The 16,032-nt window shown below is 33.0% G+C and overlaps 3 protein-coding genes across 6 annotated transcripts; all 3 read right to left on the bottom strand.

Annotated features, from left to right (window-relative positions):
- Positions 1-6,299: 6,299 nt before the first annotated feature.
- On the bottom strand, positions 6,300-10,994 carry LOC136778998 (membrane metallo-endopeptidase-like 1). Of its 2 annotated transcripts, XM_066736263.1 has the most exons (19): positions 10,744-10,994; positions 10,603-10,667; positions 10,369-10,530; positions 10,212-10,295; positions 9,927-10,135; positions 9,662-9,859; positions 9,483-9,569; positions 9,252-9,393; positions 9,059-9,179; positions 8,895-8,985; positions 8,660-8,833; positions 8,487-8,587; positions 8,361-8,419; positions 8,225-8,276; positions 7,783-7,850; positions 7,649-7,684; positions 6,935-7,080; positions 6,684-6,851; positions 6,300-6,627 (listed from the first exon to the last, which is right to left on the bottom strand). In XM_066736263.1, the coding sequence occupies exons 1-19, from the start codon at positions 10,773-10,775 to the stop codon at positions 6,448-6,450; spliced, it is 2,175 nt and encodes a 724-aa protein (XP_066592360.1). In that variant the 5' UTR covers positions 10,776-10,994; the 3' UTR covers positions 6,300-6,447. The 2 variants fall into 2 exon arrangements, with proteins under 2 accessions (XP_066592360.1, XP_066592361.1); XM_066736264.1 differs by lacking the exon at positions 7,649-7,684.
- A 507-nt stretch (positions 10,995-11,501) lies between these two features.
- On the bottom strand, positions 11,502-14,472 carry LOC136779026 (neprilysin-3-like). Of its 3 annotated transcripts, XM_066736309.1 has the most exons (11): positions 14,395-14,472; positions 13,964-14,300; positions 13,802-13,892; positions 13,568-13,741; positions 13,393-13,493; positions 13,262-13,320; positions 13,126-13,177; positions 12,691-12,758; positions 12,040-12,185; positions 11,787-11,954; positions 11,502-11,727 (listed from the first exon to the last, which is right to left on the bottom strand). In XM_066736309.1, the coding sequence occupies exons 4-11, from the start codon at positions 13,727-13,729 to the stop codon at positions 11,548-11,550; spliced, it is 936 nt and encodes a 311-aa protein (XP_066592406.1). In that variant the 5' UTR covers positions 13,730-13,741; positions 13,802-13,892; positions 13,964-14,300; positions 14,395-14,472; the 3' UTR covers positions 11,502-11,547. The 3 variants fall into 3 exon arrangements, with proteins under 3 accessions (XP_066592406.1, XP_066592405.1, XP_066592407.1); XM_066736308.1 differs by having other exon boundaries at positions 13,964-14,428; XM_066736310.1 differs by having other exon boundaries at positions 11,686-11,745; positions 13,964-14,428.
- On the bottom strand, positions 13,763-15,991 carry LOC136778842 (membrane metallo-endopeptidase-like 1). Its single transcript, XM_066735969.1, has 11 exons — positions 15,933-15,991; positions 15,792-15,856; positions 15,558-15,719; positions 15,397-15,480; positions 15,111-15,319; positions 14,844-15,041; positions 14,515-14,681; positions 14,395-14,461; positions 14,159-14,300; positions 13,964-14,084; positions 13,763-13,892 (listed from the first exon to the last, which is right to left on the bottom strand). The coding sequence occupies exons 1-11, from the start codon at positions 15,962-15,964 to the stop codon at positions 13,763-13,765; spliced, it is 1,377 nt and encodes a 458-aa protein (XP_066592066.1). The 5' UTR covers positions 15,965-15,991.
- Positions 15,992-16,032: the final 41 nt, after the last annotated feature.

Genomic DNA, 16,032 nt, shown 5'->3' with positions numbered 1-16,032 from the left:
GGTCTCTGGTGATTCAACTGCCGCTAATGAGAAGCTTCCGAAATAGTTAAGGGGCTAGATCATTAACCACTTATTTATCGACTGGATAATACTCGGCTGGCTCGGATTACAAAAGGCGCTCGTCACTGGTCAGCTAGCTTGATTAATTCAAGAGTGTGCTCTTCCCACTGTATTCTCCCTTAGTTTTATCTCCCATAATCTAGAATGCTAAGCGAAAGAACCAAAAGTCTCGAAAAAATCTGTGAATTTGGGGAAAGAGCGAGATTCGTCCAATACTGAAGACGCTAAATTTTCCTCAAAGGTAAAAAGCAATGTAAACTGATACTCAAAACACAGCTAGTGTTTAGAGAAAAAAAACTTGGCTACATGGAATATTTATCACATAATTATTCTCACACAGCTACTGACTCAACGATGACGTCACTAGAAGAGGTATATGACGTCACCAATCCGCATACCTGCTACATTTATATTACATACTTGAACTAAATTTAAGAATTATATCGCTGGTAATAAATTTGTCGAACGTATGTCGCATCTACCATTTGTGCTATTATTACAAACCTATTAAACGATGTAAAACAATATATACAGACCCAACCACTGCAAGTTACATATCGTAACGACGTAAGTCAATTAATAAGTTTTCACCAAATCGTATACTAGCAGCATTTGCAGTCGTGAATTGTTTCCGAAGTAATTTCTATGGGGAATAGTAGCGACCACCGTGCGACGCAGTTACATTGTCTCATTCGGAATTTGTCCGGAAAATTAGATTAGTTCGGATGTTTGTTACAAGCGAATCAAGCCGTCTGGTTAATCCGATGAGCGACGTGTCAACCCCACGCAAGGGACTTCACTCGCGATTTTTTTCATCCCAGCGAGTTGTATATATTAGGTGGCCTGAAAAGTAATGTCCTGTTTTTTACATATAATATCGATAGCACAGAAGCGACATTACTTTCCGGTCAACCTAAAATATATTGACGTCGTTGCTAAGTTTAAACTGAAATCACCGAGGACTCCATATGTAGAGACGAAGAATTCATGTATTGTATTTATGTAAAATTCGTGTAACCTATAACGAAAACCATAAGTTGGTTGAATTGTAACACGCAAGTGCGAAATTAGTCAATAGATTGGTTAATATTACAATGTTGATATATAGAAAAATGGTGTTATCGGATCGAGAGAGATTGCATTTGAAATGGGATAATATAATGGTTTGTAGGGAGGGTCGAAAGGAAGACGTCTGACAAATGTAATGACGAGAGCAGAGATAGCTCCGCGGACCTTCGCAAACTGGTTCGTTCTACCTCTCAGCTGGATTCAACCGACCTGACGTGTCCCATGCGCGCTGTAAGCCAACTGTTAAACTAGTTCCGGCTTCGGGACATCCACGGACGCCCGTTGTAATCAAACTCAGAGCTGCGAAAACCGCGGACAGTTTCCAAGCGTGAAGGGATTCCTACAAACTGGACCTGTCGCCAGCAGATTCGAACTATCTGATAATTACCGACTCCACCAACGTCATAGTATAATTGCATCTGAATAAAGTACGAGAAATAAAAGGGACAAGCACCTAGTGGTCGCAAAATTACATTTTTCACGCCTTTATTCCAGATCTACGAAACTTTTTGCTCGACCGAATTCAAAGAAAATAACTAATTTATCTCGCTATATGTTCAGTGTAATATTTGAAATAACGCCGGAAAACGTAGGTCGTAAGAATGTATATTTTTCATTAAGAAATTGCAGAGAGTCATGAAGATCGACGCGGGTAATTTTACTGATTGGGTTTAATGGTGCGTATCAAAGAGACAGGGAGATTTGCCGAAGAATCGTGTTTTGGTTAATCAGTTGATTCGAGTAATTATTTATGAATCAAAAGAGAATAAAGGGGATGAGAGAGAGAGAGAGAGAGAGAGAGAGAGAGAGAGAGAGAGAGCTCGTTGTCGCCGTGCGCTTCGCAGGAGGCGAGCGCTCTCGCGATATATCTACCGTCGCGTGATCTTGCCCAGCCATTAATCGATTAATCAATTAAGCCATCGATTGATTATCGAGGGGGGTACGAGAACGCTGGTAATTAAATCGTCGCGTTGGGACCAATCGGACGTGCTCGAAAGACCACAACGAGAACGGGGACCACGAATGCGATTTTGTCGTAACGATGCGGCTATCCTGAGCTGGGTCTACCTTGCTAATTAAGTCTTAGTCGCATTTGCCTCTTCCTTTTTCCTCTGCCAAGCCCCGCTCCATTCGAAATTCACCACCTCCAATACCCATTCGCACCATCCATCGTCCATTTGCTTTAATCTTAAACTTAACATTAGCATACGTCTCGAGTTTTCATACCACATGTACCACAAGCACGCACCTATACACACAATAATCGATGGATCAATTTGAGAAATTAATACACGAAACTTTTTATCGATGAATTTCAGCGATTTTTTTTAGATTAAATTATCACGCACTGCTTTCGAAATCTAATACAGCGAAAAATTGATCATGTATATGCAAATTTGTTTCTTAATTGGTGAATCGTTATAAACCGGCGAGAGGAGAGTGATTGAGAAACACTGGGAGAGAGAAAAACTGAGAGGGGCGGATGAAGAATTGCACTGGCACAATCGCAAGCTGGCTGTGCAGCTTTGGAGTCGGCTGCAGCGATAAGTGCAGTCGTACCACGATAGTAAATGCGAAGGGAGGCGAAAAGTGGATCGAGCAGACGGCGTGGGAATTGCAAATAAACTCTTCTTATCAAACATTTTTCCTTGCGAAATAAATTGATATTTCAGCGACCCTTTCGACAAAGACGAGCTGTAACTGTCACAGAGTCATCGTTCAAACTCTCTATTTTTCAAGAGCCTTCCCTGGGAAAGTCCACAAAACGTAAAATATATACGTATATCTATCTGTGATTATATAGCTCTCTTATTATTCAAGGGTATAAAGCGATCGTTCTTGTTTCGTTGACTCCTAGTCGGCTTTTTTATCATTATACTTTCGTGATACACGAAAGTTGAAAGTAGTCATAAAAGGAAGCTTGCAGGAGGCGATAAATGATATATTACCATTCGTGTTTCTCGTTGCTCGTGGAAAAAAAATACAGTTGGAGGAAAAAATGATGCTCGTTGTTTTGGAAGGTTTGACCATCTGGCGTCTATGTTTATCTCTTGGAACGTGCTAGAAGAGGGTAAAGCCCGCGGGTCATGGTAGAGAATTTCTCGCGAAATGCCTGGCATTAAAGCAGACGAGGAGTGAGTGTGGAGTGAAGATGAGAGAGAGAAAGAGAGACAGAGTCCTGCGCCCAGGGCGCGTGCCGTGCGGCGCGGTATTTGTAATTCTAATGGTGACTGTGCTCTGCGTCGTAATAGTTGGCCAGGAATTTCGGCCAGGAACCCTCGCGGCCCCGGGCCTTCTGAAAATCGCCATCTTCGACGTACCGCCAGCATAATACAAAGACTCGTTCTGATTTGCTTAAATGTCCCCGTTAGCAGCGCTTCGCTAATTTTAATGTTTCTCCCCCACTCACTTATTGTTATAGCCCCGAACAATCTTCAGCCTCAAAAATGACCGATTATCAGCAAACTCGTAAAATTTTCCAAATAAAGAAATGCAGTTGTGATTAAAGTCACAAAATATGAAGGATTTCCTGTACAATGATACAAATATATATATTTTTTTATTTTGTCTAACAAAAAATGCAGGCATATATGCTTATACCAATTCTCTCCCATTACACAATAATCATAAATTTATCATGTGGGATCCTTGGTTTCGTTAATCGACGCTTAGATTTGAACAAAGTTAAAGTTTGAAAGTGATCGAGTGAGAGAATTCAAGTAAAGTTGATTGAAGGTTCTGAGCAGCGCATGGTGCCCATAAGTGGGACATCTTTACGCAAGTTTTTATACTCGGTGCATTGTCACGAAGCGTATCCCCTCCGGCTGTTTCCTTGTTGGATGTTAGCCCCTTCCATGACGCATCTTTCTTTGGACCAGCCATTGATATACACCGCCATAAAAGCACGGGCGCTCGATAATGCGAAAGAGAAAAAGAAGCGAAAAGGGACAGAGTTTGGAAGAACCAGTGTCGACATAAATAAAGTTCGTTGGTACTTGTGCGTGGATAACTGTTTTCGAGGATGTTGCCCTCTATCTCTTTTTAGCCTCATTTTCTTCTAACTTTTTTCACTATTAAAATCATCGTTGCTATAATCACAGCGGTATACAGGAGTAGATCTGTGCACGCTTTAACACGAGAGATACTTACTGTAATTCTACGAGGAATAGCTCTTTGAAATAAGAAACGCATCTATAAAATATTGTGTATTTTGTGATGCAAGTGTAAAGTAAGTGGACTAAGAATTTACAGAATTCTTAAGAAGCAGGAGCATTCGGTAGGCAGAGGTAGGAATTAAAAAATTATTAATCGAAGATACTGGTGAGATACGCTGTAGGGGGCAGGTTGGGGAGGGGATCGTCCAGAGAAGGTATGATATAACTAATGTCAGGTTGGATTATCGCGTCCCATGGATTTTTGTCCGGTTTCTATCTTATCCTGCAACCGATCGCTACAATCATCCAGCTGTCCCCGTTCCGCTCTTCCCCACCTACTCCTTCATCCCCCTTCCTACTCGTTCTCATCATCACGCAAATGAATCTTAACGCGAGCGTGAAGCTGCGAACCATCAAAGTCCCCGGGTGGCAACAGACTACGGCCCATCGTTTTGTCTCTTATTCTCTTCTCTATCACCCCCCCCCCCCCCCCCCACCTCATTCTCTCTCTCCCTCTTTCTCTTTCTTCCTTTCCGGTGTAAATTACTCCTTAATGAGAAGCAACGTGTCGACCAATCGTAAAGTCTCAACCGATGGAAATTGCGAGGTATTACGATCGTCACGAGAAAACTTTTGAAATTTGTTGAATTCCTAGCCACTATCACCATCGTCAAAATCTCTATAGTTTACACCGTTATTTATAAGATCTATGTAGAGATTCGTTAACTGCAGCTTATCAGTTTTTAATAAAAACAAATTTAAACAGATGGATTTATAGTATTTTAATTATTTTTTAATGGTCTTGAGAATTTTTTTAGTTTGGCTTATAAAAATAAAAACTGAATAGTGATGAAAAGTCTTCTACTACCTCATAAGTTGGGAGGCGCCACCTGATGAATTAATCCCGAACTGAACTTCTCGCTAGCGCTGTCTGAGGAGCCATCTAACCGATCTAACGTGTATTATAGGTGGTATTCATCATTGGCTAAGTGTAATGTGTGTAATCATCTGCGATAACTGATTGTCATCAACTCTTCTCTAAGATTGTATCTCACCTTGAAAATTGAAGAACAGTATAAAGATAAAACAAAAAATAAATTTTAAAATATACGCATCTTGTTGCAGTCACGTAATTTAATATTATATTACGTCTGGGATAGCAGTGGACCAGATGGAAATATGAGAAGTTGAACCACGCATGACTTGTTTTTTTAGTCGCCAAAAATGCCGTTCATACCACAAGCTACATAGTTATCCAACACAAATACTAAATACCACCAATAATACTTTTAGTTTCAATCGTATCTTAGTCGCACTTTAATTGTAACTATCTTTATGGCGTATTTTTTCAATATAATATAAATAGAATAATATATATATATATATATATGTATTTTATAGATAAAGTTGACTATATCTACTACTATTTAATTAATAAGCAATCGATGCAGGGAACGGTGATTTACTCATCAGATAAAATTATGAATCATTTATGTTTTTTAAATAAATATTAGTATTATCCTATACTTTTATTTTATATTATCAGCCTAGTCATACACAGTTTTTTATTAATTTTAGAACTTTTTAACTTTTATATTCAATCGTTGTTTGTTCATACCAATGAATTAAATTATTTAACTAATGAATAATACGATTCATAAAACTTGATAACTATGATTACTGGAAATTTATAAACGTTTGTTTAACCTTTTCGATAATTTCTTATCGACGTGCGGTAAATGAAACTTACCATAAGAGAAAGGCTAAAAACCCGTTCCTACGAATCAACTTCGTCTTGAGTACACGATAACAGTGGAAGAAATCAATTACAAAAGCTAATTTTTAATTCAAAACGATTTTAAAATATATTATAATTCTAATTAAATGTATATGTGTGTATGTGTGATATTTTTAAACACAATTTTTTAATTATATCCTAAAGGCTGTCACGAACAGTAGGTTATTGTAAAGCGAAGTGGAAGATAGAGGGGTGAAGAAGGGATACTTTGATCTTGATGTGAGGTTGAGAAGCAATTCATTTTTATTAAAAGTAAAAGAATCAATAATGAATCAATTACTTCAAAGAATAACGTACATAGCATCCAACTTGTGGCCTGTTGTAAGCGCGTTATAGGGCTTACACTTTAATACCTCAGTAGTATAATCATACTAGAATGGAGCATTTATTCGACGGGTTCATAGGTGCATCTGGTTTACAGTTAAAAACCTTCGGGAAATCCCTGTGATTTGAAACACTTCCTCTAACTCTGAATTCCGGTGGTGCGTGTGTTTCTTTCTGAAGTTTGAGTCGCCTTTCTTCTAATGTAGCATAATAGCACTTACTCTGCAAAAAAAAATTCTGTATAATTTCAATTTTAAATATTATTAATTTATACTTACATTAGCATGAATCATAAAGAACAATTGGTCTGAGGTAATATTTTCGAAACCCACTAAACGCACGTCTATACCACCGTTTTGTTTTTGATATTCCTTGAAAACATAGTACGCTATCTGCAAGCCAGTGGAATCAGCAATATTTTCCCCTAACGTTTTAAGACCATCGACCTAAAATTAAAATTGATACAGAGAAATTTATTATAGTAATCATGAATATCTTGATTTTCTTATTATCCATTCTGATTATTTACTTTAGGAATATTACTGTCCTTGGCCAGTTGCGGGATAAAATATTGACCGTATTGTTGTATAAAACATTTTGCTTTTTCTGCGTAATTCTTGCATGTTTCCATTGAACAAAGCATACCTAGCTTTCTTTTCTCACCCAATGTACGAGCTTCAATAATACCATAAAATTAGAACCTTGATATTTATCGTTTTACTACACAATGTATCTTAGAAAACATGGCCATTTAAAATACGCCTATTATTATTAATAATAGAATTAAATAAAATAAAACAAATTTACTACACCGAAGAGGCGCTTCTATTAAGTGGTAGAATATGCTCAAGTTAACCGTTTTTATTTACATTTCAAGTTTTTTCATGTTTCTTTTAAAGGAAATTTACCACTTTTTAATTGTATATTTATATAATATATCTCAAAAGCCTTTTTAAACTGTTTTCATTTTTTCATTTAATGCAAGCCATTGCAAGGTACTTCGGTTTGAAGATATTTGTCGGCAGGCCATTATGGGGTTTTAATCGAAATATCTTAAATTAATATTTGAATCGATTAATAAATGAAATAGAACTTTATAAAAGTCTTGAAAGGTGAACTAAAAATTTATGAAAAATAAATGAGAAGTTATATTTGACAAAAATTGATAGAGCCTGAAGTGTGTGTGTGTGTGTGTGTGTGTATGATAAAAGATTGTGACTTTAAGTATATTCTTTATACGTACCTATGAACACCTCTTCGGTGTATACATAAGTTAGTTCTGCATTATTTTTAACAATAATAAGAATTAGAATATTTTTAACAATCATACTTGATGGGACATTCGATATATAAATATTTAATGTAAGTGTCACTAACCATTAAGGTCAAAAGCGTGAGCAACCTCGTGTGCAATTGTATATCCAATCATAGCGTAGTTCAGTACTCTAAATAATATTGCAAATTTTAACACATTAAAATATTCATTTTAACTAATCCTCAGCTATAGAATTATGTTCGAAGTACCATTTTACAACACACATAAGTTAACCTCTTCTAACATTTATAATTGCGTATAATTCTTAATATAACCGGCATCAGTTTTGAAAACTATATTCTTTAACTTTCATGTCAGTTATAATAATAAGAAAAGAATAGCTGCAAATGCTCCAACTATATAGGTATCCGAAGAACGAAACAAAACAGATTTAAATGAAAAAAAACTAAACTATTAATTCTATTAAATACATGCTGGGTTACTCTAACAAAATACTATATAGCTGAGGGTTAATTATTTAATTAAACCAGTTTTATATCTTACTCCGGTCCATCAGGATCAAAGACTGGAAATTGCAAAAGAGCAGCAGTCACAGCTGGAAAAACATGAATTATTAATTTTATATTACTTAATTGAAATTTGAACAATTAATTAAATAATTAATATCAATTTTCGATACTGATAGAATTTGTTAATGAGTTGTAATGAGCAGCGATCTTCAGTGGTTCGAAAATCCATCTGGAAAGTGCGATAATGAATAATTAAATAATGATAATATTATGGTTCTTATTTTATTAAATCTTACTCAGATCTATTAATTGTTTCTCGTAGTTTGCTCAGTTTAGTCAAATATTCGAATTCTTGAAGATTGATTATGGTTTCCAGATAATTTGCTCCAAATTTAAGCTATAGTGTTATTTAAAATAATTAAAAGATAAGTTTCATAAAGTTAAGTGATATTTATGAAAAGAAGATTACATTCTTGTAATAATCGTCAATAGCATCTGACGTGTAGCTATTAGGATAACCTACAAATTTTTTAACATCTCGCAATTTTTCTACAGAATTTTCTCTGGATTTTGGATCTAGCCAGGCAATATTTTTTAAAGCATCTTCGTATACTTTAAAAATATAGTTCATTAATTCCGTCACCTGCAAGTTGATGTTTTATATTTACTCTATGACTTAGAACGTAACACGTAAAAACACTTACTTTACGTTTGTTACTATCAGGGAAATATCTCTTTACATACTCCAAAGAAATAGCTTTTTCTAAATTTGGATTTTTCAAACACGTCATTTCACTAGGTTGAAAAAAAAAATATATATATATATATTGAACAAAAAAAGATTAACTAACTCGAGGAAAAAAATTACCCTTGGTCTCCTACAACTCCACCTCCATAAATTTTCTGTTCATATTCATTCTTTTTCGAAATTAAGGTTCTACCACTGAAACTTATTTTAGAACGCACGAAGCTCCAGGCAATATAATTAGCTAATGTACACGAAGAAAAGTAAATAAAAACATTTTTAGAATAATAGATAAGGGGATTTTCATTTATTTTACCGATGGTATGAGAATCAGCAGCCTCCAAAATAGTTGGCAATTGCCTAAAGAATTGCATATTAAAAACTTTTATCATTTCAGAGCTTTCAATATTAAATCCAAATTGTTTAAATTGAAATTGTATTATTTCCAACCAGTTTATCTGGAAAATTCAAAGTAAATCACCCATTCATCTATTTAATATTCATTCATGTTTTTAAAAGTTTATCTAGTATTAATAAATAACATTACCTCTGCACTTGGGTGGTTTCCTCCATTTTCATCGTAAATTTTTTGAAAATCTTGAATCTGTAGTACCATAAATTCACCGCCTCTTATCTACAGAAATCGTGTATTTATATTAAAATACTTAGAACTCCTAAGTTGTAGTTTATTATCAGTAACGTGTAAATTGTTATCATAATATTTACCTCTGTCAGTTTCAGTTCAAATTGAATCATTTTGCCAATCTCTTCTTTTATATATTTATTATTATTGCATTTACCACCTTTTTTATTAATGTAAGACACTACATCAAGAATATAAATCCCGTAAGATTTTATCTTATCTCTTTGGTCCTGACTTTCTTTATCGTTCGTTTCAGAAAAAAATAAATCAGGTTGTTTAATCTGTAATGGGAATAGATATTGCCGACTTTGATTAAGGTTATTCTAAATTTGTACGAATTTCATATACTATAATCATTGGAGTTCTGGAACTCTGTAATCTCTGTCCAATATCTATATTAAATAAAGGATTGCCCAAAAGAAAATGATAGTCCACTTTTAGATAATTTTGCCAGATGTTCTTTGCAGGAGAAATGAGTTTTGAACTAAGCAAAGGCCAGCCTCCACGTTTTTCTATTTGAGCCAATAAACTCTTTGGTCCGTCCTTATTAACAATTGCTGAAAAGGTGTAAGAAAAGTTATAAATCGTTTTGTTATATGTAGAATGTTAGTTAAAATAAATTGAAAAACTCACAAGCAAGTTTACATGTTTTATATAGCTCCTTGGCTTCTGATAAAGATTTACTACTTGCTGATGCAGATTTATCTTTTAAAATGTCTATAAAAATATTAAATTGTTTCATGATGGACCATATATAAATTAACATTGTATAATTGGCCTTAATTGTTACCTAGAATTCGGAAATTCAAGTTTCTTTGCAAAAAACTATACGTATCAACATACGAAACAGCATTTGAACCCGTATACATTTCTTTCCAAGCCCCACACATGCGTTCATAAAAATCATCACATGGATTTATTGAAGATTTCATTCCCATTTTGAAATCATTTGCTAAATAAACAATATTTTAATTTACACACGAAGATTTCGATATTATTACAAATATATAATCAAATTATTTACATATCATTCTGCAGCTTTCTGTTGCACAAATTTCGACACGACACACCGTTACCACGATAAAAACTCTGGAAAGTGAACAATTAATTTTACTTTGTAATTTTGTTGATAAATGTAAAATTCAATTACAAAGCCATTACTTACATCAATAGAAGAAAAATTACAAATTGATACATATTTAAAGTAAGATTAGCTTTTATTCTTTAATCCTGGTCAATTTCTTAAAGTATCGCAATTCCAACTTAACGAGAATATTCCTATTTGATTGAATATATAAATCTTTTTCGAATAATCTGATTATTAAATTCGCCATACGATTGGCTAGAATTCAAGAGACTTTTTTTAATGTTGAGAATAATGATAAAATCAACTTTTTCGTTTCGCATTTTAGAAATTTAAATTTACTTTACAACATATTATATGCCACTGCAAACTCTTTACACATATATAATAAATATTTGCAGCTTTTATGTACGCCGCACGTGCTGCGATAATAAAGAGGCTAGCTGACCAATCGACAGGTCATTATTCTCTGAAATATAGCTATGTTTAGTATGTACTATCCGTCCATTATGTTAGGAAAGCTAAATTTCCATGCATAAACACTTAAATATTTTGCACAATATGCACAACATGATTTCCATACACAGACTGTCATATCATGAGCATTTTTTATATCTGCAGAAATTTTATGGTTTTTGGACAGAATTTGATGTGCCCAAAAAAATCTATCATCAGAATCGCTTTATCACATCTGAATTTTAAGATATTTAAAGATGAAGATTTGGAAAATGGCTTTTTTTGGCATATTTGTTGTCTCTTATTGTAATTATACGTTTTTTGAGCAAATATATCATTTCATACCAAAATATCTCGTTAATATTCTATTATCTTTTATTTGTTATGACAAATGTTTCTATAGTTGAAGTAACACAACAATGGAAATAATTATACTAAAATGGAGCATTTTTTCGATGGGTTCATAGGAGCATCTGGTTTGCAATTAAAAACCTTCGCAAAATCCCTGTGATTTGAAACGCTTCCTCTGACTCTGAATTCCTGTGGTGCGTGGGTGTCTTTTTCAAGTCTAGACAACCTTTGCCTTGGTGTAACATTATAGCACTTACTCTACATAAAAAAATATTGCTGCATAAATTCAATTTTAAATAAAATTCTTCTATACATACATTGGCCTGAACTATAAAGAACAATTGGTCTGAGGTAACATTTTCGAAACCCACTAAACGGACTTCTATACCACCGTTCTGTTTTTGACGTTCCTTGTAAACATTGTACGCTATCTGCAAACCAGCGGAATCAGCAATATTTTCCGATAACGTTTTAAGACCATCGATCTAAAATTAAAATTGATACGCGGATAATGTAATTATAGTAATTATGAATAGTTTGAATTTTGTTTCACCCATTCTAACTATTTACTTTACGAATGTGACTACCCTTGGATAGCTGCGAGACAATGTATTGACCATATTGTTCTACAAAACATCTCGCTCTGTCCATGTAAATCCTGCATGTTTCCACTAAACAAAGAATACCGAGATTTCCTTTGCTATCCCACGCACGTGCTTCAACAATTTAAAAAGATTAATACCTTGATGTTTTTCATTTTACTACATAGTATATCTCAAAAAATATGACCAATTAAAATATGCCTATTATTATTAATAATAGAATCAAATAACATAAAATAAACCTACTAGCTCGAAGAGGCACTACTTAAAATAATATATATACTTCTAAAAGTAATGCAAAATCGGAATATCAATGTAATGATTGAATCGAACAATAAATTAATTAGAAGTTTAAAAGGCCTTTTAGGAATAAACTACAAGATTGTGCAATAAAAATGAGAACTTACATTTAACAAAAATTGAAATAGCCTGAACGTTTATGCTAGTGATAAATGATTGTGATTTTAAGCATATTTTCTCTACGTGCCTATGGAGGCCTCATCGGACTACGTAAGTTAATTCTGCATTATTTGCATCACTAATAAGAATTAGGATATTTTTAACAATCACACTTGTAAAGACATTCGATATGCAAATTTTTAAGGTAAATTTTACTAACCATTAATGTCAAAAGCATGAGTAATCTCATGAGCAATTATAAATCCAACCGTAGCGTAAATCAGTACTCTGAATAAGTGCAAATTTTAAAACTTTGAAATTTGTATTGCTTTTAATCCCCAGCTATAGAACTATTTTCGAGACGGCCCATTTTACATCATATAAGTTAACCAATGCTAACGTTTATTATTGTGTATAATTCTTTATATAACCTGATCGAATCATTTTTTAAATCTTTCGTCTATAATTTTTATGCCAGAGTATAATAATAAGAAAAGAATAGTTGAAAATGTTTTAGTTATATGGATACGTGAAGAATGAAAGAAAAGAATAAACCAAAAAATTGTAAACTAATAATTCTATAGACATGCTGAATTAGTCTAATAAAATTGTATAGCTGAGGGTTAATAATTTAATTAGTCCAGTTTTATCTTACTCAGGTCCATCATCATTAAAGATTGGAGGTTGCAAAATAGCAGCAGTTACCACTGGAAAAAAATTCATTATTAATTCTATTTCATTTCATTAAAATTTGAACCATTAATTATAGGATCAATATCAATTTTCGTTACTGATAGAATTTTGTAATGAGTTGTAATGAGCTGCAATCTTAAGTGGATCAAAAATCCATCTGTGAAATTACAATGATGAAATATGTAATAATGATAATTAATAACGCAGTTCTTATTGTATTAAATCTTACTCAGTCCTATTAATTGTTTCTCGCAGTGCACTCAATTTAGTCAAGTATTCGAATTCCTGAAGATTAATTATGGTCTCTAAATAATTTTCTCCAAATTTAAACTGAAATTTTAAAGAGATAATGGAAAAATAACTTTCATGATAAAAGTGACACTTATAAAAAGGAACTAGATTACATTTTTATAATAATTGTCAATAGTATCTGACGTGTAGTCATTAGGATAACCTATAAGTTTTGTAACATCTTGCAGTTTTTCTAAAGACTTGCTTTTAGATGCTGAATCTATCCAGGCAAGTTTACTTAAAGTATCTTCGTATTCTTCAAAAATATAGTTCATTAATTCCGTTACCTGCAAATAGTGTTTTATATTTCATCCATAAATTGGAAAATAATAAATAAAAACACTTACTTTACGTTTGTTACTATCAGGGAAATAACGCTTAACATACTCTAAAGATATAGCTTTATATAAATTTGGATTATCCGAACAGATAAATTCGCTACGGTAAAAATATAAATATGAGGAACATATATTCCATAAAAAACTTGACTAACTCCAGGAAGAAATTACCTTTGGCCTCCTACAACTCCATCTCCATTAATTTTGTCTTCATATTTGTTTTTTTTCGAAATTAATGTTTTACCACTGAAATTTATATTTAAACGTACAAAGCTCCAGATAATGTAATTAGCTAAAGTGAACAAAGAAATGTAAGTAACAATATTTTTAAATTTATAAATGACTAGAATCTCATTTATTTTATACCGATAGTACGAGAATCAGTAGCCTGCAAAAGTATTGGTAATTTCCTAAAGAATTGCATATTATAAACTTTTACCATTTCAGAGCTGTCAATATTATAACCAAATGTTTTAAACTGAAACTGTATTATTTCCAACCAGTTTATCTGAAAAATTGAAAGTAAATCACACATTTATCTACTTAATGTTCATTAATGTTTTTAATAGCTTATTTAGAATTATCAGATAAAACACAATTACCTGAGCATTTGTGTGGTTTCCTCCATTTTCATCATAAATATTTTGAAAGTCTTGAATTCGAAGTATCCTACGTTCATTGCCTCTTATCTACGAAAATCGAGTGTATTTGTATCTAAATACTTAAAACTTTCATGTAATATTCTATTATTGGTCCTCCGTATACACATAGGTCTGTAGTGTCCAGACGTTTTTATAAGACGATAAGTCTCTGGTGTTTTGTATTGATTTCCATTAAATACAAAAATTAAAAATAAATGTTGATTCTTCAAACAACGCATTCTTTCTTTCTATAGATCACAAACTACTTTCCCAAATTTTTTAAACGATGGGACTATGTATAGTAAAATTTGGTAGAACACTACAGACCCATATGTCGGTCTATAGGAAGGTGCATATAAATTGTAGATTTGTAAGGAGCGTTAATGTTTAAATAATATTAAAATAGTGACCTCGGCCAATTTCAGTTCAAATTGAATCATATTGTCAATATCTTGCTTTAAAATCGTATTGCAAGTACGTTGACCTCTTTTTTTTTTAAGGAAGGATGCTACATCACGAATGTAAGTATCGTAAGATTTCATCATATTTCTATGATCTTGACTTTCTTTATCATTCGATTCAGGAAGAAATAGATCTGGTTGTTTAACCTGCAATGAGAATAGTTATTACTGACAGTGAATAATGTTAATTATAAATTTGTACGAGTTTTCTAATACAATAATTATTCGTGTATTGGAACTCTGCATTTTCTCTCCAATATCTATACCAAATAAAGGATTGCCCAAAAGGAATTGATATTCCATTTTCAGATAGTTTTGCCAGATGATCGTTGGAGGAGAAGCGGGCTTGTGACTAAGCAAAAGCCAGTCTCCACGTTTTTCTAATTGAGTAAGTAAACTTTTTGGTCCGTCTTTATCAACGACTGCTGAAAAGGTGTAAGAAAAGCTGTACAGTTTTTTGTTTGTTTGTAGAATGTTAGTTAAAATAAGTTGAAAAACTCACTAGCATGTTTACATGTATTGTACAGTTTCCTGGCTTGTAATAAAGATTCACTACTTGCTGATGCCGATGTACTTTTTAAAATGTCTATAAGAATATAAACGTTTTTAATGATAGGCTATGTATATAAATTAACATAGTAAAATTGATTGTATTTATTATACCTATAATACGGTTATCCAAATTTCTGTGCAAAAAACTATGCAAATCAATATACGAAATAGCATTTGAAACCGGGTAATTTTCTCTCCATGCCCCGCACACGTGTTCATAAAAGTCATCACATGGATTTATTGAAGGCTTTATTCCCCGCTTTAATGTGCTTGCTACAAAAAGAACAATATTTTAATTTAAAGAGGAAAGGTTTTCAATTGAATATACTTATATATAATATCTACCTAATTTTATACAAGTTTCTGTTTCACAAATTTCGACACGACCCATCGTTACCGCGATAAAAAATCTGGGAAGTCAACAATTAATGTTACTCTGCAATTTTGTTGCTAAATGTAAAATTCAATTACAAAGACATTACTTACATTAATAGAAGAAAAATCACAAATTGATCCATATTTAAAGTAAAACTAGACTTTATTCTTCAAACCTGTTCAATCTCTTAAGATATCTCAACTACAACTT

Source organism: Prorops nasuta, unplaced genomic scaffold (genome assembly GCF_024137725.1).
Source record: "Prorops nasuta isolate Cenicafe-Biocafe unplaced genomic scaffold, Cenicafe_Pnas_1.2 PNAS00015, whole genome shotgun sequence".
Classification (NCBI taxonomy): Eukaryota; Metazoa; Arthropoda; class Insecta; order Hymenoptera; family Bethylidae; genus Prorops; species Prorops nasuta.
The sequence above is the reverse complement of the archived record's forward strand: the minus strand, read 5'-3'. Positions and strand labels throughout refer to the sequence as shown.

Coding starts and splice junctions, on each gene's coding strand:
- LOC136778998 (XM_066736263.1), bottom strand. CDS start 10,775: ATGTATCAATTTGTAATTTTTCTTCTATTGAT. Junction 10,296..10,368: donor CTTGAATTTCCGAATTCTAG/GTAACAATTAAG, acceptor ATATTTTTATAG/ACATTTTAAAAGATAAATCT. Junction 8,588..8,659: donor TTGACGATTATTACAAGAAT/GTAATCTTCTTT, acceptor ATAACACTATAG/CTTAAATTTGGAGCAAATTA.
- LOC136779026 (XM_066736309.1), bottom strand. CDS start 13,729: ATGAACTATATTTTTGAAGAATACGAAGATACTTTAAGTAAACTTGCC. Junction 12,759..13,125: donor TTTAATGATGATGGACCTGA/GTAAGATAAAAC, acceptor GCACTTATTCAG/AGTACTGATTTACGCTACGG. Junction 12,186..12,690: donor TCATGCTTTTGACATTAATG/GTTAGTAAAATT, acceptor AAATTGTTGAAG/CACGTGCGTGGGATAGCAAA.
- LOC136778842 (XM_066735969.1), bottom strand. CDS start 15,964: ATGGATCAATTTGTGATTTTTCTTCTATTAAT. Junction 15,857..15,932: donor GTGATTTTTCTTCTATTAAT/GTAAGTAATGTC, acceptor TTGACTTCCCAG/ATTTTTTATCGCGGTAACGA. Junction 14,085..14,158: donor TACTGATTCTCGTACTATCG/GTATAAAATAAA, acceptor TGTTCACTTTAG/CTAATTACATTATCTGGAGC.